The 18,213-nt window shown below is 51.8% G+C and overlaps 3 protein-coding genes across 7 annotated transcripts in view; 2 read left to right on the top strand and 1 right to left on the bottom strand.

The window, feature by feature from the left end:
* Nucleotides 1-1,912: 1,912 nt before the first annotated feature.
* CUEDC2 (CUE domain containing 2) lies at nucleotides 1,913-12,909 on the top strand. Of its 3 annotated transcripts, none has more exons than XM_066554664.1 (10): nucleotides 1,913-2,021; nucleotides 2,821-2,950; nucleotides 5,948-6,039; nucleotides 6,809-6,952; nucleotides 7,276-7,337; nucleotides 8,767-8,903; nucleotides 9,737-9,907; nucleotides 10,236-10,297; nucleotides 11,957-12,017; nucleotides 12,390-12,909. In XM_066554664.1, the coding sequence occupies exons 3-10, from the start codon at nucleotides 5,966-5,968 to the stop codon at nucleotides 12,534-12,536; spliced, it is 858 nt and encodes a 285-aa protein (XP_066410761.1). In that variant the 5' UTR covers nucleotides 1,913-2,021; nucleotides 2,821-2,950; nucleotides 5,948-5,965; the 3' UTR covers nucleotides 12,537-12,909. The 3 variants fall into 3 exon arrangements, with proteins under 3 accessions (XP_066410761.1, XP_066410763.1, XP_066410762.1); XM_066554666.1 differs by having other exon boundaries at nucleotides 8,767-8,900; XM_066554665.1 differs by lacking the exon at nucleotides 1,913-2,021 and adding an exon at nucleotides 2,310-2,641.
* Nucleotides 11,241-18,138, bottom strand: FBXL15 (F-box and leucine rich repeat protein 15). 3 transcript variants are annotated; one of them, XM_066554661.1, is made up of 4 exons: nucleotides 18,058-18,138; nucleotides 15,749-15,999; nucleotides 14,521-15,023; nucleotides 11,241-14,146 (listed from the first exon to the last, which is right to left on the bottom strand). In XM_066554661.1, the coding sequence occupies exons 2-4, from the start codon at nucleotides 15,929-15,931 to the stop codon at nucleotides 13,957-13,959; spliced, it is 876 nt and encodes a 291-aa protein (XP_066410758.1). In that variant the 5' UTR covers nucleotides 15,932-15,999; nucleotides 18,058-18,138; the 3' UTR covers nucleotides 11,241-13,956. The 3 variants fall into 3 exon arrangements, with proteins under 3 accessions (XP_066410758.1, XP_066410757.1, XP_066410760.1); XM_066554660.1 differs by lacking the exon at nucleotides 18,058-18,138 and adding an exon at nucleotides 16,831-16,906; XM_066554663.1 differs by lacking the exon at nucleotides 18,058-18,138 and adding an exon at nucleotides 16,316-16,660.
* PSD (pleckstrin and Sec7 domain containing) overlaps nucleotides 17,735-18,213 on the top strand; it is a 43,638-nt gene continuing 43,159 nt past the window's right edge. The window contains exon 1 of the mRNA XM_066554652.1: nucleotides 17,735-17,768. The gene's annotated coding sequence lies outside the window, so the exon portion shown is untranslated. The remainder of the gene's footprint in view (nucleotides 17,769-18,213) is intronic.

The raw sequence follows: 18,213 nt of genomic DNA on the forward strand, positions 1-18,213 counted from the left end.
TCTGTTCTAATTCAATTAAGAGTTGGTGAGGGAAGTTAGATCAAACAGGGTAACTGCAATTGTTTGTCATAGCTTTAAAAATTGTTCATTTCTAAGGGCTTCTCCTGGTTTAGGGTGAATTTGGGAGGAAACTTTTGAATGGGATCCCTCTAGAAAACAGATTCAAGCAGCCCCTCTTGGTCACCAGTACAGGAAAGATTTCCTTGGAGAAAAGTGGAACTGTTTATTTAACAAGCCAAGTACTTACAAACATTAAAAAATAATAATATTAAACAATGGAATTTCTCCTTGTTCTGAAGAGAGGCAAATTCAGAGTTCTTTTTGTGGGGTGTAGCTCGGCTCGCTCAGTCTCTTATCGGTCCCTCCTGCGTTGGAAAAGGCAGTCCTGGGCCCTGGTGGGCCACAGTCTGAGCTCCTGGTGCTTTTCTGGGTTTTCAGTCCAAGCAAGGCTGATCAGTTCCAAGAAAAAGAAAAGCCACTGTCCAGGGAGCTTCTCTGCCTCAGCTAGCTTAAAAAAATTTAACTAGAAGCAAAGGAGAGCTCTCTCCTGCTGTCTGTGCGGCAGACAACACAGTCCATGAGAAAGAATGCAGGGGAGAAAGTGCAGTTTCTGCAAACAAACTGCACGCTTCTTCTCCTCCCCTTCACTTTCAGAACCAGTTTTAAAGGCACAAAACTTATTTCTGGGCTAAACAGACAAATGGGGATAAAATTCAGCATCATAAAGTCACCCCAGGACTGGACTTTACATATGCTACTTAATTTTCTTCAAAAATTCTCCTTCCACTTCACTGATGAAGCCTGTTCCAGAAGCAGCTTCACTCTCAGCATGTTCTTCACACAACGGGTCACACAATTTGAAACCTAGAAATAGTAGGCTTGGTAGAAGATTTCAAACTGTTCACCAAACTAAGGCAAAAACACAGATAGAAGGAAAGATAATAGAGCGTAGTTGATTACTTCTGGTTAAAGTGTGGATAAATGCAGCTAAAAACAGTCAAAAGCAGAAGAAATTAAAAGCAGTGGATACTTTTACAATGAAGTATATTCATACAGTGTCAGTGGATGAATGTACGTACATTTCAAGAGAAATAAACAATGGAAACAGACTCTGCTCTTAGTAACACTGGAGTGAGTGAGATGTTCCCTACTCAGATGGCATTACTCTGGATTTTTTTTTTCTTAATAATTGCCAAAGGCAGAAACAGGCTCATTCGCTGGGTATTTAGAAACACATGACTGAGGAGCATGAGTCGGACAACAACTATGCCTTGCTGCTTTAGGGTTTTTCTGAAGAAGCACCTGGCATAACAGAGCTATTTCTCCAAAGGTGCTCCAGGGAGCACTGCCTTGTCAGACCAGGCAGAGCAGCGAGCAGCTCACCTGACTGGAGCAGGATGGGGACAGGAGCTGAGCGGGATGGGACAGGAGCGCGGCTCTTTCCCTGCTCGCTGGCTGCACTCGCCCGTCCCCCCATCCCGCTCTGCTCCTGTCCCCATCCCGCTCTGCCCTAGGCACACAGCAATCCTGCAGACTGGCAGAATGGATGATTATTCAGCAGCTCGTCGAGCTTGGGTGTGCTGCGTGAGTCTTTAGCCAGGAGACTGCACGGGGCGGCAGCTTGGGAAGCATCCCGCGACGGAGCTCTGGCTGACCGAATGGCTGGGCAGCCTGGCCCAGACACCCGAAAGCGTGTTACTCTCAGCAGGAAACGCGTTTCTGGCACTTGGCAGCGAGGAGAGCTCCGGGCACCCTTTCCCGGGGTGGCTCCGCCAAGCGCCCCCATCCCTCCCGCCGCGCCGCGCCTGCCCGGGCCGCTGCCCACAGCAAAGATGGCGGCGCGGGGAGCGGCAGCGCGCAGCCGCCCTGCCCGGCCCGGCCCGGCCCGGCCCCGCCCCGCCCTGCCGGGCCGCGCGCGCCTCAGCGGCTGGCGGCTGGCGTGGCCACGTGACGCGTTCAAGCGCGCCGCGCGGGCCCCGCGCGCAGGGAGGACGGCGCGGCGGGGGCGCGCGGGCGATCAGGTGACCGCTAACCCCCGGCGGCGGCGGCGCGCGCCCGTTACCGCCCCGCCCGCGGGGACACGGGATGTGGGACACGGGATATGGGATAGGGGACGCGGGATACGGGACTGGGGACCCGGGACACAGCGTCGGGGAGCCCGGGAGTGGGGCTCTCCGGGGTCCGCAGCACGGGGGGCGGGAGACGGGCCAGGGGGCCGGGCAGGGTAAGGCGCAGCCTCCGGGGTGCGGGGACCGACCCACGGTGCGGGCGGCGCGGCGGGGGGACCCGGCCCGTGCCCCGCGTGTTCTGGACACTCTGCGGCCTCGCTGTCAGCCCCCGGCAGGGAGTGTGGCCCGCCGGTGGCGGGCAGCAGCCCGAGCGCGCTGAAAGCCGCCCGGCCCGTGTCGCCGCTCCCGCCTGGGGCTCCGGCCGGGGCCACCAGCACAGCAGAACACCGGTGCTCGCTCTCCGGTGTGTCTCCTCGAAGCCTCGAGAGACAACTCCTGCTCGGCCGTGGCGATGAGGCCAGCAGTGCCTTTGCAGTATGTTGGTGATGTGCAGGGACCACTGCTGGCCTTGCTGCATGAACCGTGGATGTTGGAAAACATTGCAGCGTCGCAGTGAATTTGAAGGGTGACAGGTATACCGTTCTCACAGCCGTTATCCTTTCACAAAGTACATTTTATGCCAAAGAATAAAGCTGCACCCTCTGCGTTAGGGGAAATGGTCACAAGTGATATAAAGCATAAAGACACCAGTATACAGAATTATTCTCTTGTGCTCCTGCTTCAGCTAATTCAGCTTTCCTTTCCCATAAAGGGGTTCCCTCATTCATGGCTTGAGCCTGGCAGTCATAGGATGGACTGTCAACTCCTCTGCAGGCACTGAAGTGACTTCACAAACAGTGGCCGTGAGCCGAAGACCTCGCACAGGTGACACGTCTGTTCCGGTAAGGGCCCTGTCTCAACAGAATATCCAAGTGCAGCTTTCCAGTGTAGATCTAGAGGGGAGGGCAGAGCCTGGCCACTGGCATTATTATCTTCTATCACTGTAGTTTACTGGGACTAAGCTATGAACAAAAGTCTTATGTTAATTTTAGAGCATTAAGCAGTTAATTGTGTTAACACTCACAGTGACTTCAGTCTGCTTTCCCATAGCAGCCACACTGTGAAAGCACTTTCAGGGACTTCTTTAGCAAGAAAAACAAAAAATAGAAGCACTGAAATTGTTTGTAAACTGTCATTTAGCCTGCTTTCTTTTAAGCCAGCAAAGTTTGAGTTAAATAGTTCAGTGGAGTATAGCCACAGCTCATTTTCTGTCCTGCACGTGTGTTTTCAGAAGTTCGCTCTGGGCCTGTATGTCACAAGCTGCACTGAGGGGGCCTTATATCCCAGAGCAATGCACTTCCCCAAGCACAGACACACCAAGCAGCATAAGACATGCTCTGTGCTTTTTCAGAAAAAAAACTCAGAGCTCAGTGAACCATCCCTGTCCCATTATTCACTCACTGACACTTGAGCTAAATGAACCTTCTCAGATCAGATTTACATAAACTTGCTCTAACCTGTTCTGAGAAACATCCAAGGATACAACACCCACCTCCTTCCACTTGAAGATACCTCTAGTCATCGGTAGGCAAATTTATGATCCCATAAAAGTTGATATACAGTTCCTTAGTTCAGAAACATTCTGCTAAATTGCTTGAGTCTGTCTTGTTAGTAAAAAGTCCAAGGGTCTCAGTCATTCCCATTCCATCACATTGACCATTTGAGAATGATTACTGAAGTTGGAGTTGAAAGAGCCTTCCAAAACAATCTAGCTGTATGCAAACAGTTCTTGCCTTTTTTTTTTTTTTTTTTGAGGAAGACAGATTCATACCAACTTTTCTTCAATATACCATAAGTACCTATTTCATACACCACAAGAGCAATGGTACTTTTAGAGGGATATTATTTCTACATTTGTTTTACAAAAAGCCCCACCAAGCCACCAAAATAAATTTGACGTTAACATGTTGGGAAGGAGAATACAAGGGGATGGAGATTGTTGAGATTGCTAGGTTCTCAGGACTGAAATAGGGTAGGAAACTGGCCAAAGCATCTAATACAGAAAATGAATAATTTTCACATTCACCATTTGAGAACTGATTCCACTTTTCTCTGCCTGAGGTTATGTGATTCAAATAAGCACTGCTGGCATTTCAAACTAAGCCTGACTTAATGAGATGACATACAGTGCTCCACTGCTCACTCCTTGATAAAAAAACCCAGTGTTTAAAGACTGGGGTTTGTCAGAAAATGACAGGAATTTCCAGGAGCTGAAGCTCTCATGTTCTGACAGGGCAAAACTGTAAGGCTGTGAGCAGAGCAATAGGAGTATCATTTCATCATATGCTTTTAAAAATAGATTCTGTGCAACATGTTACACAGAACCCATATTGCAACAAGAAATGCAGAAGGAGTTTCACAAATTTATTTGAATCAGTGAGAACTAGTGAAGTGATCTTAAAACCCACATTGCAATTATGACTGGAAGTTTAGAAGTATGGTAACATCTTTTCAGGAAACCTGAGCTCTCAGGAGAGTGATTTCTCTTGCCTTTGGGTTGTAGATAATTTTGTGCATTGTAAATCACACACAAAACTGAGCACATAGGATAAGCTCTCCTAGTGAATCTCCCCCTTAACTATTGCAGGTCATCACTAGAAGAAGTGTAGCATTTGAAAGTTTAATGCAGAAGGAGTTTTGATGTCCCGAGTTATGTAATTCTAAATTTGGCTGAGTGTCACGGGGTGGTTTTGTTTATATGCTGCTAACTCTGGAAGACTCCTCTAGTTTGGAAATGCCAAACCTTTCTGATTCCCATGGGACACCAGAATTGTCTGTTTAGTAAGCTATATGACTGTTCTATGAGTTCTGTGTCAAACAGGCCTGGCCAGGTCCTAGTGTAGTTGAAATGAGAGAGCTGCACTGATGGGAGCATGATGACCCTTGGAACCTCTCTGGCCAATGACCACATCAGTTTCTCTAAATGCAAGGCTGGTTTCCTTCCTGGGAAGAACTTGGTGCTTATACCAAGAATTTGTCCACCCAGCAGCTCTGTAGACCCCAAGGGGAAGGAATGGTTAAGAAACAGCTTTTTTCCACCCTGTTCAGTCCAGGCTCAGTACTGATAGCCAAAGCAGGGCTGTGGGCAGCCCCCTTCTGCCACTGCTTCTGCAGGAGCTCTGTGATTCTTAGAACTCCCCTGAGTTTTGGGTTATCAAGTGCCCCTTGTTGCAGCTGCATCAGCTCTAGAATGGCTCATTTACTGAGCACAACAACGGGCTCCTGTTTGGGCAGGATTCCATTGGCAGTCCATGCCTGACCTGGAGACCTTTGATATTTTGGCTGGCAGACTACTTGTCTGTGCCCTGCTTGGTATTTCCCTGTAAAATATACTCTAGGATGTCCTTTCTTTAGGAGACATTACCCTTCCTCCCACTCATTCCTGAGTCAAGTCCAAGCATCACTGCCTATGCTCTTGGCTGGAAGGTCCACCCCTTTCTGCAGGGAGTGTACAAGCCTGCTCCCTGTTTCTTCCTCACTGGACAGCACAGTCTTCCAGCTCAGAAGGAGTCCCTGGTTCCTGCAGCTGGACACATCTGCATTTCCAGCTTTGCTTCCCAGAGGGGACTTGTTAAATGTACGGTACAGCTGCATACTGACAGCATCAAGACAGTCAGGAGAGGCCTAAGATATTGGGCTCCTTTTTCCAGTGGATCCTCATACTGCAGTTTTTTATGGCTATCTTTGCCTGCTGTTACCCAGAGAAGATAAGACTTTGGAGAAGTTTGTGAATTGTTCTCATGGGAAGAGCACAGTTGCCTATACCATACCTGCATTTTGATCTTGATATTTTTATTTTATTAAAATTACACAGAGTTTTTCCTTCTTTTTTTTTAAAGGAAAAGGCTTAGAGAGATATGGAGATTGAAAGAATCATTCAAGACACACTGACACGCTTCATCCAGTCCCACATCCCTGGAGCAGATCTCAGGTATGTTGAGATAGGCAGTTCCAGTATCGTTGCTCCTGCATTGTCACTCTGTGCATTATACTGAATTCTGTAGTTTTCCTGTATTTTGTGTTGCTCCCTCTTAAGCCAGATCCAGGATGTAGGTAATTTGCATAGGCTCTGATGGGAATGCTGGAATAACTATAGTTTAGCATTGCAATCTAGCAATGGCATTTCTTTGATGAGCAAGATGATTAATTTCCTGTCCAGTAATACCCATTAGGATATGGGATTTCCTTCATTCCACAGTGCTCCTAAATGGCTTTCTGAGCAGGATCATCTCTGTCAGGCCTCTCCCTGTATGCTGAGATACAGCCACCTTGAGGCTGGAACACAGCAGCAAGCGTGTTCCTGACACCAGCATGGAGAGCAGCAAGCAGAGAACACTGTATCCCACAGAAAGTGTAACTCACCTGAAATACCAGTCAATAGAGAACAGCCAAGGTCTTGAACACCTGGAATATTTTGGTTAGCTCAGCTGAAGCAACCACAGGAGCACAGCCTCTGGAACACACTGGGACTTTCATTCAGTGCTGCCCAGGCAGTAGGAACACATGCACTATTTATCTGTTAATGCTTCCCTCTCAACCGCTGACCACCTGCTACTTGGCCTTAGGGGTGGTATCTCCTCATACAGTCACATAGGTCCTGCTGCTCTATTAGAAAGACACAAGGTTAGGCAGAATGGGGATGGAGAGAAAGGAAAAAATGGGCCTGCTGACCTTGCTGTCTGTGTTCTCTTTGTCTCCAGTGGGATGGATGATGTTTTCTTCTCTTACATCACGGGTGTCCTGGAAGAGCTGGGCTCACCAGAATCCCCTGAAGAGACTTTTGACATGGACACCTTTGTGGAAATGATGGAGGCATATATCCCTGGTTTTGCAGAAATCCACAGGTATGCGATTGTTACTGGTTTGTATGTGTATGCCATGCATCAAGGGCCTAGCCCCAAGACCCCCAGTACTACAAATTCTTTTGTTATATCCAGTTGAAAATGTATTAGTACTAAACCTGAGCCATCATGATAAGTCACTCTTTGCCTGAATACACAGATGCTAATCCTAGTATAGTTTGCAAGTAGGTCCTTGGTAATCTGAAATACCAGTTGATTTTACTGGGCTTCCCATCAAGCTTTGTCTTTCTATAAAATGGTAGCCAAGTAGGAGAGGCTAGTGCTTTTATTCTTCATGCTTATTATACAGCTTCTGTCTCTTGCAGTGGGGATGTTTGTGAAATGATGTTCTCCCTCTCAGAAAGGCTTTGTGAAGCTCGCAACAAAGGTGAGTTACACAAACAATGTCAGCACAAGATCTGTAGTTTTAGCCTTAATATTTGGAGTTGAACAATGTCACAGAAAAAGTACAAACTTGTTTGCCACAGTTAGGAACTTATAAGGTGGCCCAAATTGATTGACAGGTTTGGGGGTTTTTTTTCCAACAGTCAGGTTTTTCACATTAACAAATGGGAGATGGTAGGTTGGAGTCATATGGAATACTGTCCAAGACATACTGAAGTGAAAAACACTTGATCAATTCTCCAAATACCTCTATTGAGATCAAAGCCAGAGTAATAAGAAAGAACTAACTAATTCAGGGCTGCTTGTTGAAATTCTGCTGTAAGTTAATTCTGAAAGAGGATTTCTGCCTGCCTCTGATAGCCATCTGCCTAAGTGGCACTACCACTGGGCAGCCTTTATCAGGTACATCATCAAATAGGGTATCCAGCTGAGTGCATGGATACAACATCTAACTTTGAGCATCCTCAAAGCTCACTTCCTGTTCATCCATGAACCCTGGCACAGATGCAAAATCAGTGATGTGCTCTGACCTGCACTCTGCAGGACTGCAGAAGACTACGCTGTGACAATGGCCCTTTCTAACCTCAGCATTCACAGGCCAGCTGGATTGCTGTATCAATTAACTCCATGGGTACTTTCCACTAAGGAACAGACAGGTTGCAGTGCCTGGATATCAAATCTTTCAGGACATAACCAGTCTGAGTTTTGCTGGTCTAGCAACATCACTGCTGCCTTGCCAGTAGGCTACACAATGTAGAATAGACAGTCCTGTCTTTTATCTTTCTTACTGCTTTCTTGAACTTGACAAAATCTTCTGCTCTGCTCCCCTGCATCCTACCCTTTGAGGATTCTGATGTAGCCAGAGTGTGGAAGGAAAGCACCATTCCAGTCTTAGGACAGAACAAAAGTGAAATGGTTCTTCCTACAGTGGGAAAAAGAGCCTGTAAAAAAAGAAATCCATCCAGAGTAACCTGATCACAGGATGTGCTGGCTTGCATGCAGCCTGAGGACTACCATAGTGTATTCCCAAGTTTAAAATCAAAACTACACCTTAGTTCAAAGAGCAAATACCAGGGAATTCTTAGAAATAGAAGTATCCACAACCAAAGCACTAGTGGACTGAGAATTGAAAAGTATAATTGAATTTGCAAGCAGCCCGTGCCCTTTACAGCCTGGAAATGCAGAACTCGGGCACTCCAGCATGTGCTAGCACTGGCTTCCTGCAGATCAGTGGGAGCAGAGCTGCAGCTATCCCTGCTAAGGGCAGGAGAAACAGTAGTGCTTCCAAGTATTGTCACTTAAGAAGAGATTTGCTTTGGCACACAATGCACTAGCAATCTAATGCCAACAGAAAGCACAGAGCTCTAGCCTTAGTGGGACTGTTCCTCAGGAGATATCACTGTGTCTTTAAGAAAAACTTGGCCAAAAGGCTGTGGAAAGCAGGAGTGAAGCGTCCTCTGAAGATCTCACCAAGGGCCAGGAGGCTGGAGCTGGAGCCTGCAACGGGGAAAGACTGTGCACTGTAACAGACGGAGCCGGGGCCCAGGTAGGAGTACCCCGCAGAGGAGCAGGAACACGGGACAGGCACACAGCACTAGGCTACCAGCACCACCTGAGGGCATTTTCCAGCTCTGGACAGCATAGGCTGTGACACAGCATCACTTCTGTCCATGATCTTCTCCATTGTATGGCCTGAGCAAGACTGTCAGAAAATTATGTGCTGACAGACTGTGAGCCAATGCTCTGGCTCATCCTTTTCAGTGGCTGGAAAGCGTAAGCAAGAGCAATGGCTGAGAGAGCCTGTCCCAGTGCCTTCAGAAATCCCACAGCAGCTACAGGTACTGCAGTACCTTCTACATCAACCCCAGCTTCCTCCCCCACACCCTGCTTGCTGTTTCTCCAGTACTGATCTATTCCTGCTCTGCAGTACAAGCATTCTGTGTCCACAGCGTTCTAGAAAATGCTGCTATGGTGATGCCTTCTGATGTAGCATCAGGTCAGTGTTTAGCAGGCCCTTTCCTTTCTAATCAAAGTACATATAACTTCACAAGGTGGGCAGGAGTCAGGCATTCGCACCACAGGGTCCAGGAAGCTCACTCACTCTTAAGCATGGCCACACAGATGAGTCAGGTTACAGGAGCCATGCTTTAAAGCAAGGTGAAATACAGAGGGAGGAGATCAAAGGAGAGAGAGAGGAGTTGGTCTTTCCAAAGATACAGTCCCCTGTTAGCTTCAGGAATCAGATTTAGTAATGGTGGTAAGGAGAGAGAGCTTTCAGCAAAAGGCAAGCTGAATTTCCTGACTATGAAAAAACAGAGGCCCTTTTCAGTAGCCCTCTCCTCACTGCATCCCCAACTTACCACTGTCTCTTTCTCCAACTAGGAAGGTGCTGACTTGAAGGATGGGGTGGAGCTGCTCCTGGAGATGTTCCCAGCCTGTACTGTGAACCAGGCAGAGAAGGCTCTCGCCATGACCTTGGGGAACTTGGAAGAGGCAGTGCAGTTAATTGTGGAGGAGAAGGTGGAAATAGGCCCAGCAGGTGCGAGTGTGAAGGTACTGTACTCTGACCAGGGTGGCAGTGGGCCAAGGAGCAGGGCAGAACTCAGGGACATACAGGTGCCACAGCTGTCTGCTACAAGCAGAAATTTTGACTGCAGAAACTTTATGCACAATAAGCCAGGAGGATCATGCAGAGCAACAGCTCCTTTCCCTCCCCTGGCTCTCCTAGTATAGGCTGTGCCCACCAAGGCAGGACCCCAGTGGAGCTGTGGCTGGCACCCCTTTCCCCCTGGAGTGCTCCACCAGCAGCTGGTTTCACTGAGCTAGCAGGTAAGCTGTATGCCCTGTTGTGCTATTCACACACCAACTTGTCTCCTCCCAGGAACTGGCACGGCCTCGCAGAGCACCCAACCACGAGGAGCTAAAACAGGTCATCCTACAGAAGTAAGTACCCAGCAGCAAAGAACCCCTTGTTTTGCTCCAAATCAATGAAGAGGTAGCAGTTTGGGGAACAGTGTGGTCTATAAAGAACTAGGGGTGGGTATTGGCTGAACACATCTAAGCACAAATACAATCATCAGCTGGGAAGAAGGAAAAAAAAATGAAAAAACCAACTAACCAAACACATACACACAAAAAACCCAAAAACCCAAACAAACAACCCACAAAACCTAAACAACAGAACAGGTTTGGTTTCTTTTAGAGCTCTGGCACAGAAACACATGACCTGTACCAGCTGGGTCACAGCACTGGCTGCGTGCAAGGTTTCAGCCTCCTATAGATGCAGTGTAAGTCACAGTGCTGTTAGCTGAGGTCCTGGTTAAAGGTTCAAGGCACAAACATCATGCTGCAGCTCAGGTAACAAACACATGGTGACCTGTAGAACTACAGTAACTCATTCATACCTCCATTCTTGGAGACAGTCCAAACAAGGTTAAAGATACCTTCAAGAGACTGCCTATACAACAGCACTGGGAAGATTGAATCTCAACTGCTGAAGGTGTGAATTCAATGCATTTAAAGAAACCTCTCTGAAGTCCTATGGACTTCTTGGGAATGAAAGTTTACCTATATTCATTTCTAAAAGCATTCAAACAGAATTCTCAATGGGAGAACCCACACTGTGGTTTCATCTCTCTGCTTTAAGATCACATCTTTCATGAGTATCCTCATGCAGGCATACAGCTTCCACACGTCTATCCAGCCACATCTTTTCCACTTTACATTCTCCCCAGGGACAAAATAAACAGTCGATAGGCTAGGAAAGATAAAGCAAGGCAGAACAGCATCCAGGCAGAAGTAGTAATCCTTGTCCTTGCCCATCTCCTGTGCAGGCTCATTTCAGAGGGACAGGCAAGGGAAAAAAAACCACCAGCTTCTTGTTATGTTTCTGAGAACTTCACTTTAATGACATTTTGGCAACATCCTGTACTTTAAACATCACTCAAGCACAGGTACAGAAAGCAGATGGCCATAGCTGAAGATACACAAGAGTAACTATACTAACTACTGAGGGAGAAGTCATGGTCACCTGTGCTAAACCAGCACCAAAATCTCAGAGTAGCAACTCAGCAGTACAGCAAGCAAATGCTTGGACCCTGATGTTTCAATTACATAGGAAATGAGGTGATGCTTTTATCAAGTTGCTTCCAGCACAGACCTGTTTCACAGTCAAGTAGTAGGAGGAGTGTGAAAGGAACACCATCATTCAGGGCAAAAGCAGACAGATTGGTCCTGTAATCTCACCTATGTCTCATTTGGCTGCCATCACTAGCACTGAGAAGGAACAAAGCTGCCCTGATGGCAGAACACAGCAGACCTCAGTACCTCTCTCAGTTCTGCAGTGGCTGTCAGCATTCTCAACCACCTGAGTTTTCAATACCCTTCACATACAGCTAAGGATGCCACTCCAGGAGAATCCCGCTAGATTCTCACCAGAAGGGTGACATACTTCCTGCCCATTTCACCCAGAGGGGAACACGTTTTCCTAGCTGCAGTCTAGGCAAGTAGGACACAAACCAGCCAGGGGAGAAGGGACATAGGCTGTGAGTAGCCCCCAGTAATGTATGTTAGAGTGTTCACTGAATGCTTCTTGTGTTTCAGATACATGATGGTGGATAGTGCAGACGATCAGAAAACACATCGGCCAGCTCCACCCAAAGAGGTAAGCAGGCCCAGCTCACCAGCAGTTTAAATGTCCCAAAGGTTAAAATAAAACCAGGCTGCAAGTCCAAAAAAACAACAGGGCAGGCCAAAGGCAGGTCTGTTCATAGAACCTGTCAGTCAAAGAGGGAAGATTAGCTCAGCTAAGGTGCTGCAGGAAATGCCAGTTCTTACCTTTTCTGACTACCATGGCTCTTGCTCCCTCCCATCAGATAGCACCCTTCCCAGTTTTGGCCAAGATTCCCAACACAGACAATGGTAAAGCAGCCCACCCAGTCACCTCCCATAGTGCAGCTCTGCTTTTGCTTGCCCCCTCCATTTCTCTAGCAGTGTGGCTGTCCATCCACTTGGTGTTGATATCTTTCCTCTCCAGGCTCCCAAGAAGTTGATCCGCTATATTGATAACCAGGTGGTGAGCACAAAAGGAGAGAGGTACAAAGACATCAAGAAGCCTGAGAGTGAGGAGATGAAGAGAACCTACATCAGCCTAAAACCAGCCAGGAAGTATAAATTCCACTGACAGCCAGGTCCTCCTGCTCTTCAACCTTCCACCTCACTGCCAGGCATGGCAGGATGGATGTGTGGTGCTAGGAATGAGGTCGACTTCACCTGCTACTAACTTGAACTAACCTGGAAACCAGGACACTGCTTTCAGTTTCCTCAACTAACCTGGCTGAGCAGACTTCTCTCCTTGTGTAGCTATCCCTCTGCCCCCCCGGGCACACTGCAGTGGCTCTCCAGGACCTGGGCATTCTCTGCTATTCCTTGCATGGGACATTTTTAGATCTGAGATGTGGCATGTGCTTTTGCAGCAACCTTTTTAACAAGTCTTTGTGCACTGTTGCTTTGAGTGCCAGTATTAATAAAGATGATGTGAGTTGGTGTGTAGTTCAGCCAGAGCGTGCACATGCTTTAAAACACTGCCTCCAAAGACAGGAGCAGGGTCATCCTCTCTTCCTCTAATTACTCTCTTCATCACGTTCTCAAGATGCAGCTGCTGTTTGATTAATTGCCTAGCGGATTAAAGGGCTTAGGCTCAACTCCAGCACTAGGCTCCCCCTGCCAACACAATCTGCAGCTCTCTCCATAAACTCCAGCTGATAGCAGAGTCAGTGCTCCTGCCATTTCTCACCACTGTTGAGAGCCAAAGCTCCAGCCACACAACTGGGAGCAAAATACAGTAGCAGGCCTGAGCACTACTAAAATATTAAGTCAGATGCTGGAAGAAACAAATGGCAATGACCAACTGCTTTCAGTGACAGCACAGCTAGGTTTGGCATTTTTCTGTCAATCAAACTGCCATTTGGAGCACAATTCCCACCTTGTTCCAGCCTAAACCAGCACACTAGGCCTGGGCAGACACACTGCCTGTACTGGGGCCATGCTAGTCCTTTGGTGCCAGGCTAGCCAGTGGCTGTGGGCTGGAGCTTAGGCTCACTGCCCTCCTCCCAGAGCCCAGAGGGGCCTGCCCTCTCCCAAGAGGAGGGTTGGTAGCTATTCTTTCTGCTCCAGCTGGTCTGCTTTGTTCCACAGCTCTGCTGGCATGCCCTGCACACCTACCCCAGGGGACAATCCCCCATCAAATACTCCCCTGCTTTCTGGACAGCCGCTGCTTAAAGATTTAAAATACAACAAATAATAAGTCCTATCTATCAGTTGGCCTGACCAAGCACCTGTTCAGCACCATGGTGTTCCTGCAAATCACTCGCTCTTTCCACGCCACTGCAGAGGGAGTTACTTTCTCCAGAGGCACCAATGAAGTCCACTTATGAGCACTCAGTGGCTGCTACACAGCCCCAGAGGAAAGAGTGAGCTCCACTTAGGCCAGCCTCACCAATGGGACTGACCTCTCCCTCTGCATGTCCCTACAGCAGCCAGTTCCGGCATCCTTCTGGGATCCCAGCATTGTGTCAGTCCCCCCCTCCCCAGCAGCAGCAGTTCTAGATCTGAAGGTTGATGAAAGGGGCGAAGCCAACCACATCCTGCAGCAGAACGAGAGCCCTCTGCAGTGGAGGCTCCACATCCAGCTCCACCCCACGGCTCCGGAGGATGCTCAAGCTGGACTCAGCCACGTTGTGGCAATGCTTGACCTTCAGCGAGCGCAACTTGGGACAGTACTCAGCCAGGACCCTGCCAAGAAAGACAACATAGGCAAGTTGCAAGTCAGGACTCCTAAGTGCACCACTCACACTCCTCTTTACTCCCAGCAGCCTAGCGCTCATGACTGTGCCACACATGCACCATACTTTGGGGACAGCACCATGGTGGTATGAGATAAAGTCAAGGGACATCCGGATCCCAGACCTATCCTCCATGATATGCTGGGAAATTTGCTGTCAATAGCACACAGTGCTTCCCCTGAAGGGCCTGCTAGTGGCTTCTCTCTCAGACTAAGCTCTCACTGCTTTCAGCATGAAGAAACATGACTTTACTCTCTGGTTCTCTCCCTCTCCCCATCCCAGACACCTGCCATCCCCACTCTGGCCCCCCATGTTGCATAGTACCTGATGGAGTCATTCTTGACTCGTAGACACCCCGTGAGGTCCAAGTGCTCCAGCTCTGGGCAGCACTTGGCAGTCTCCTCAACTGCCACGTCGCCCACATTGGCATTGACAGCCAGTGACAGAGACTTGAGCCTGCCACACTTCTGCACCAGGTAGCAGATGGCCTCGTCCTTCAGCTGGCGACAGGCCGTCAGGTCCACAGCCTCCAGGGCCTTGCAGTGGTCAGCCAAGCTGCGCAGAGACAGGCTGTCCACCCACTCACAGTGAGCCAGGGAGAGCTGGCGCAGCTGGGGGCAGCTCAGCGAGATGGCCACCAGCGCATGGCGGCTGAGCTGGGCGCAGCCCTTCAGCTGGATCTGGTGCAGGTGGTGGTTCTGCCCAATGACTGGGAGCAGCTCCCGGTCCGTCAGCCACTCGGAGCAGTTCTGGAGTGCCAGCTGCTGCAGAACTTCATTGTCCTTCAAAAGGTTAACAAAAGCGGCCCGAGGGATGGCAGGTCCGATCTGCGTGGGGAACCCAGGAAGAATGAGGCATCCCCCCAGGGTTTCAGATAAGCCTGGTCCCCACCAAATACTCTCTCCCCTCCTCTCTTCTTCTGTGACAATAGTGACCAAAGCCATCCCCTGTCCTCATCCCAAGGCAAACTCTACCATCAGACTGCTCACTTCATGCCAATGCTACTGCCACAAGCTAGACGATACCCTGGTTTCTCCATCCCACATTATCACTCCTGCATTTATATCCTCATGATGAGCTCCACACCTCCGCTCTCCAAATATCCCTTTGCTAGACCACTCTGTGTCCTCACAGAATAGCAGCTACTCCAGTCTGTCCCAGGCAGTGGCTCCCAGGAGTAGCACCAACTTTCCCTAAAGACCAAGCAGAGTTATCTCCCATCAGACCCAACCTACTGCACAACTTTCGTGAGGACATGCCACTCCAAAACTCCAAACTGCCAGCCAGTGCCCCATAATGGCCTGGGTGGAGTTTCCAAGCTTACTCCTCCCAGGGCCTCTTACTCAAGACACTGGCATTGCTGGGCCCTGAATCACTGCCTCTCCTTCCTAAGCCCATCTGTCCAGTTTGACACCTGAACTATTAACCCAAGCTTCTGAGCAGAAACTACCCTCCTTGCCTACCCTTTCTTTTCCCCACATAGATGCTCTCCTGTTAGTTCCAGAGCAGTAGGACATCTGTGTCCTCCCCCAGCCTCAGAGCCATCCAATACCTGGCTTGAGTCAAAGCAGCGCATGTTGGCCAGGTACAGCTGGATGAGAGACTGGAATGACTTGCTGACCCTCTGCAAGCTCAGGAGTTGTTGCAGTGGCAGATGACAGAGGATATGTGGAACCAAGATGTCTTCCCAGGGCAGGTCCAGGAGGCATCCCCTGGTCGGGGTCACGCTCATCATCAGACACCAGAGAGCCAGGCTACTGCAGGAGCCAGGCAAGATCAGCTCACACCTACTGCCGGGTGCCTCTAGAACAGCCAAAAAGAAAGACTCAGACTCGGCGACGATTCCCTCAATCAGCCCACAGGGAACAGCCCCTTGGCAAGCAACCAGCAGGGCACGTGCCTGCTGCCTGCATCACCACCTCCCCAGCCTGGGACGTTCACTGCTCAGGCATCCGAGTCTACCTGCCCATAGTGCCCTCCAGGAGAGCTTGGGTGGGGCTTTCCACCAGCTGCTGAAGAAGGCCCCGTCCCTCAGCGAAGCAGCAAGAAGCTGCTGCAGCGTTACCGCAGCAGTCGCACAGTAGCTGTGCCCAGCATTCGTGTCCGAGCATCGCTCTACCTGTCAGCCAGTCCCCGCATCCAGTGCCGGGCCACTCGGGCACCCTGCCAGGGGGAGAGACCGCTTGCTCCTTCCCGCGGGAGAAACAAGGCTCCGGGCTCTCCGCAGGGAGCCTCCCTCCGAGGAGCGGACGTTCACCGTCGCCGCGAAGATGAGGCCTCGGGCCGCGAAGGGAAGGAGCAGAGGGGTCCCGGCAGCCCAAAGCCCACCGAGCTGCGGCTGGAGGCCGCGGTTACACTCGGCCCCAGCACAGTCCGTACTTGGGGGGGGGTCCTCACCCGAGGCCATTCCCGTCCCGCCGTCCCAAGGGGCCTCGCTCGGCCCGAGCCGCCCCCGGGCAGCCCCGCCACCGCAGCGGGGCGGCAGCCGGGACCAGGAGACCGTCCCGCTGCCCGCCGCCGCAGCGCCCAGCCCAGCCCAGCCCAGCCCAGCCCAGCCTTGCTTTGCTTTGCTTTGCCTTGCTTTGCCTTGCCTTGTAATGCCTTGTAATGCCCTGCCCTGCCTTTCCCCGGTACCTGCCGCCCCGGCGGGGCTCTCCCGGCCGCTCCATCCGGCGCCGCACCCGCCCTGGACACCGGCGGCCGCCCGTGACGTCACGGCGGCGGGCGGAAGTGCGCGCGCCCCGCCACCCCACCTTCGGCCCCGCCCCTGGCCGCGCCCCGGCGGCGGAGCGCGCTACCGGGAGCGGAGTGAGGCAGCGGACCGCGGCGGGGAGTGCCGGGCGGCACAGTGGGCCACGGTAGCCACAGGTCCCACTGGTGTCGCAGCGACTCCTGCAGGCTGCTCCCAGCGGCGCGGCGCGCACACCGGCTCTGGTGGCCCAGCTCACGGGGCGCAGCCGCTCCCCCGCGCACAGCGCCTGTCCCAGTTCCTCAGTTATCCCAGATCGCTAGGCACACCAGATCCCCATGGACCCCGTTCCCCGGCGCACTCCGGTGGCTGCAGCCCCGCAGCTACCCCGGCTCCCCAGAGCACACCGCCTGTCCCAGTTCCTCGATTATCCCGTTTCCCCAGCACACGCGAGATCCCAGCGCACACCAGCCGCTTCAGTTCCCCACGGCCTCAATTCCCCGGCGCACACCGGTTGCTCAGCCCCGCAGCTGCCCAGGTTCCCGGGCGCACACCGGCTGCCGCCGTTCCCCACGGCCCCGGTTCCCCGGCGCACACCGACTGCCCCCATTCCCCACGGCTCCGGTTCCCCGGCGCACACCGGCTGCCCCCCTTCCCCACGGCTCCGGTTCCCGGCGCACACCGGCTGCCCCCATTCCCCACGGCTCCGGTTCCCGGCGCACACCGGCTGCCCCCATTCCCCACGGCTCCGGTTCCCGGCGCACACCGGCTGCCCCCATTCCCGCTCCCAGCGCACGCCCCAGCCCCGGCGAGCGGCCGCGCATGCGCAGCGCGGCGCCGCTGTCCGTTCAGCACTACGCGGAGCCGGGACCCGCTGCTGCCGGTGAGCGACGGCCCCGCCAGATCCCCCGGCCACCGGCCCGGCTCCGCGGCTCTTCCAGCGGGCTGTGCCGCCCTTTCCCGCCCGCAGCAGCGGACGGATCCCCGGGAAAGGCTAATCCCAGAAGCTCGCAGTTCTCATAACACTCCCGACCGGCAGCCACTGGGCCCCGCTCCTCCGCCGGTACCGGGCTGTCCCCGCCCCGGGGCTGCCCGCGGCCCGCCGCTCCCAGCCCGCATCCTCGCACACTGCCAACCGGCTCCTCGCGCTCCGGTCCCTGCCGGTGCCCCACCTGCCTCCGCAGCCCCGGGCACAGGGTGGGGTCCCCCCCTTTGCCCGCAGCCCCCGCGGAGAAGCGGCCTGGGCTCCTGCCCGCGCAGTTGCCATAACGACCCCGTAGGAACGGACGCAGCTCCTTCCTCCCCGCTGTCGGTTTGGAGCGGGCACC

This window comes from Molothrus aeneus, chromosome 8 (assembly GCF_037042795.1).
Source record: "Molothrus aeneus isolate 106 chromosome 8, BPBGC_Maene_1.0, whole genome shotgun sequence".
Taxonomy (NCBI): Eukaryota; Metazoa; Chordata; class Aves; order Passeriformes; family Icteridae; genus Molothrus; species Molothrus aeneus.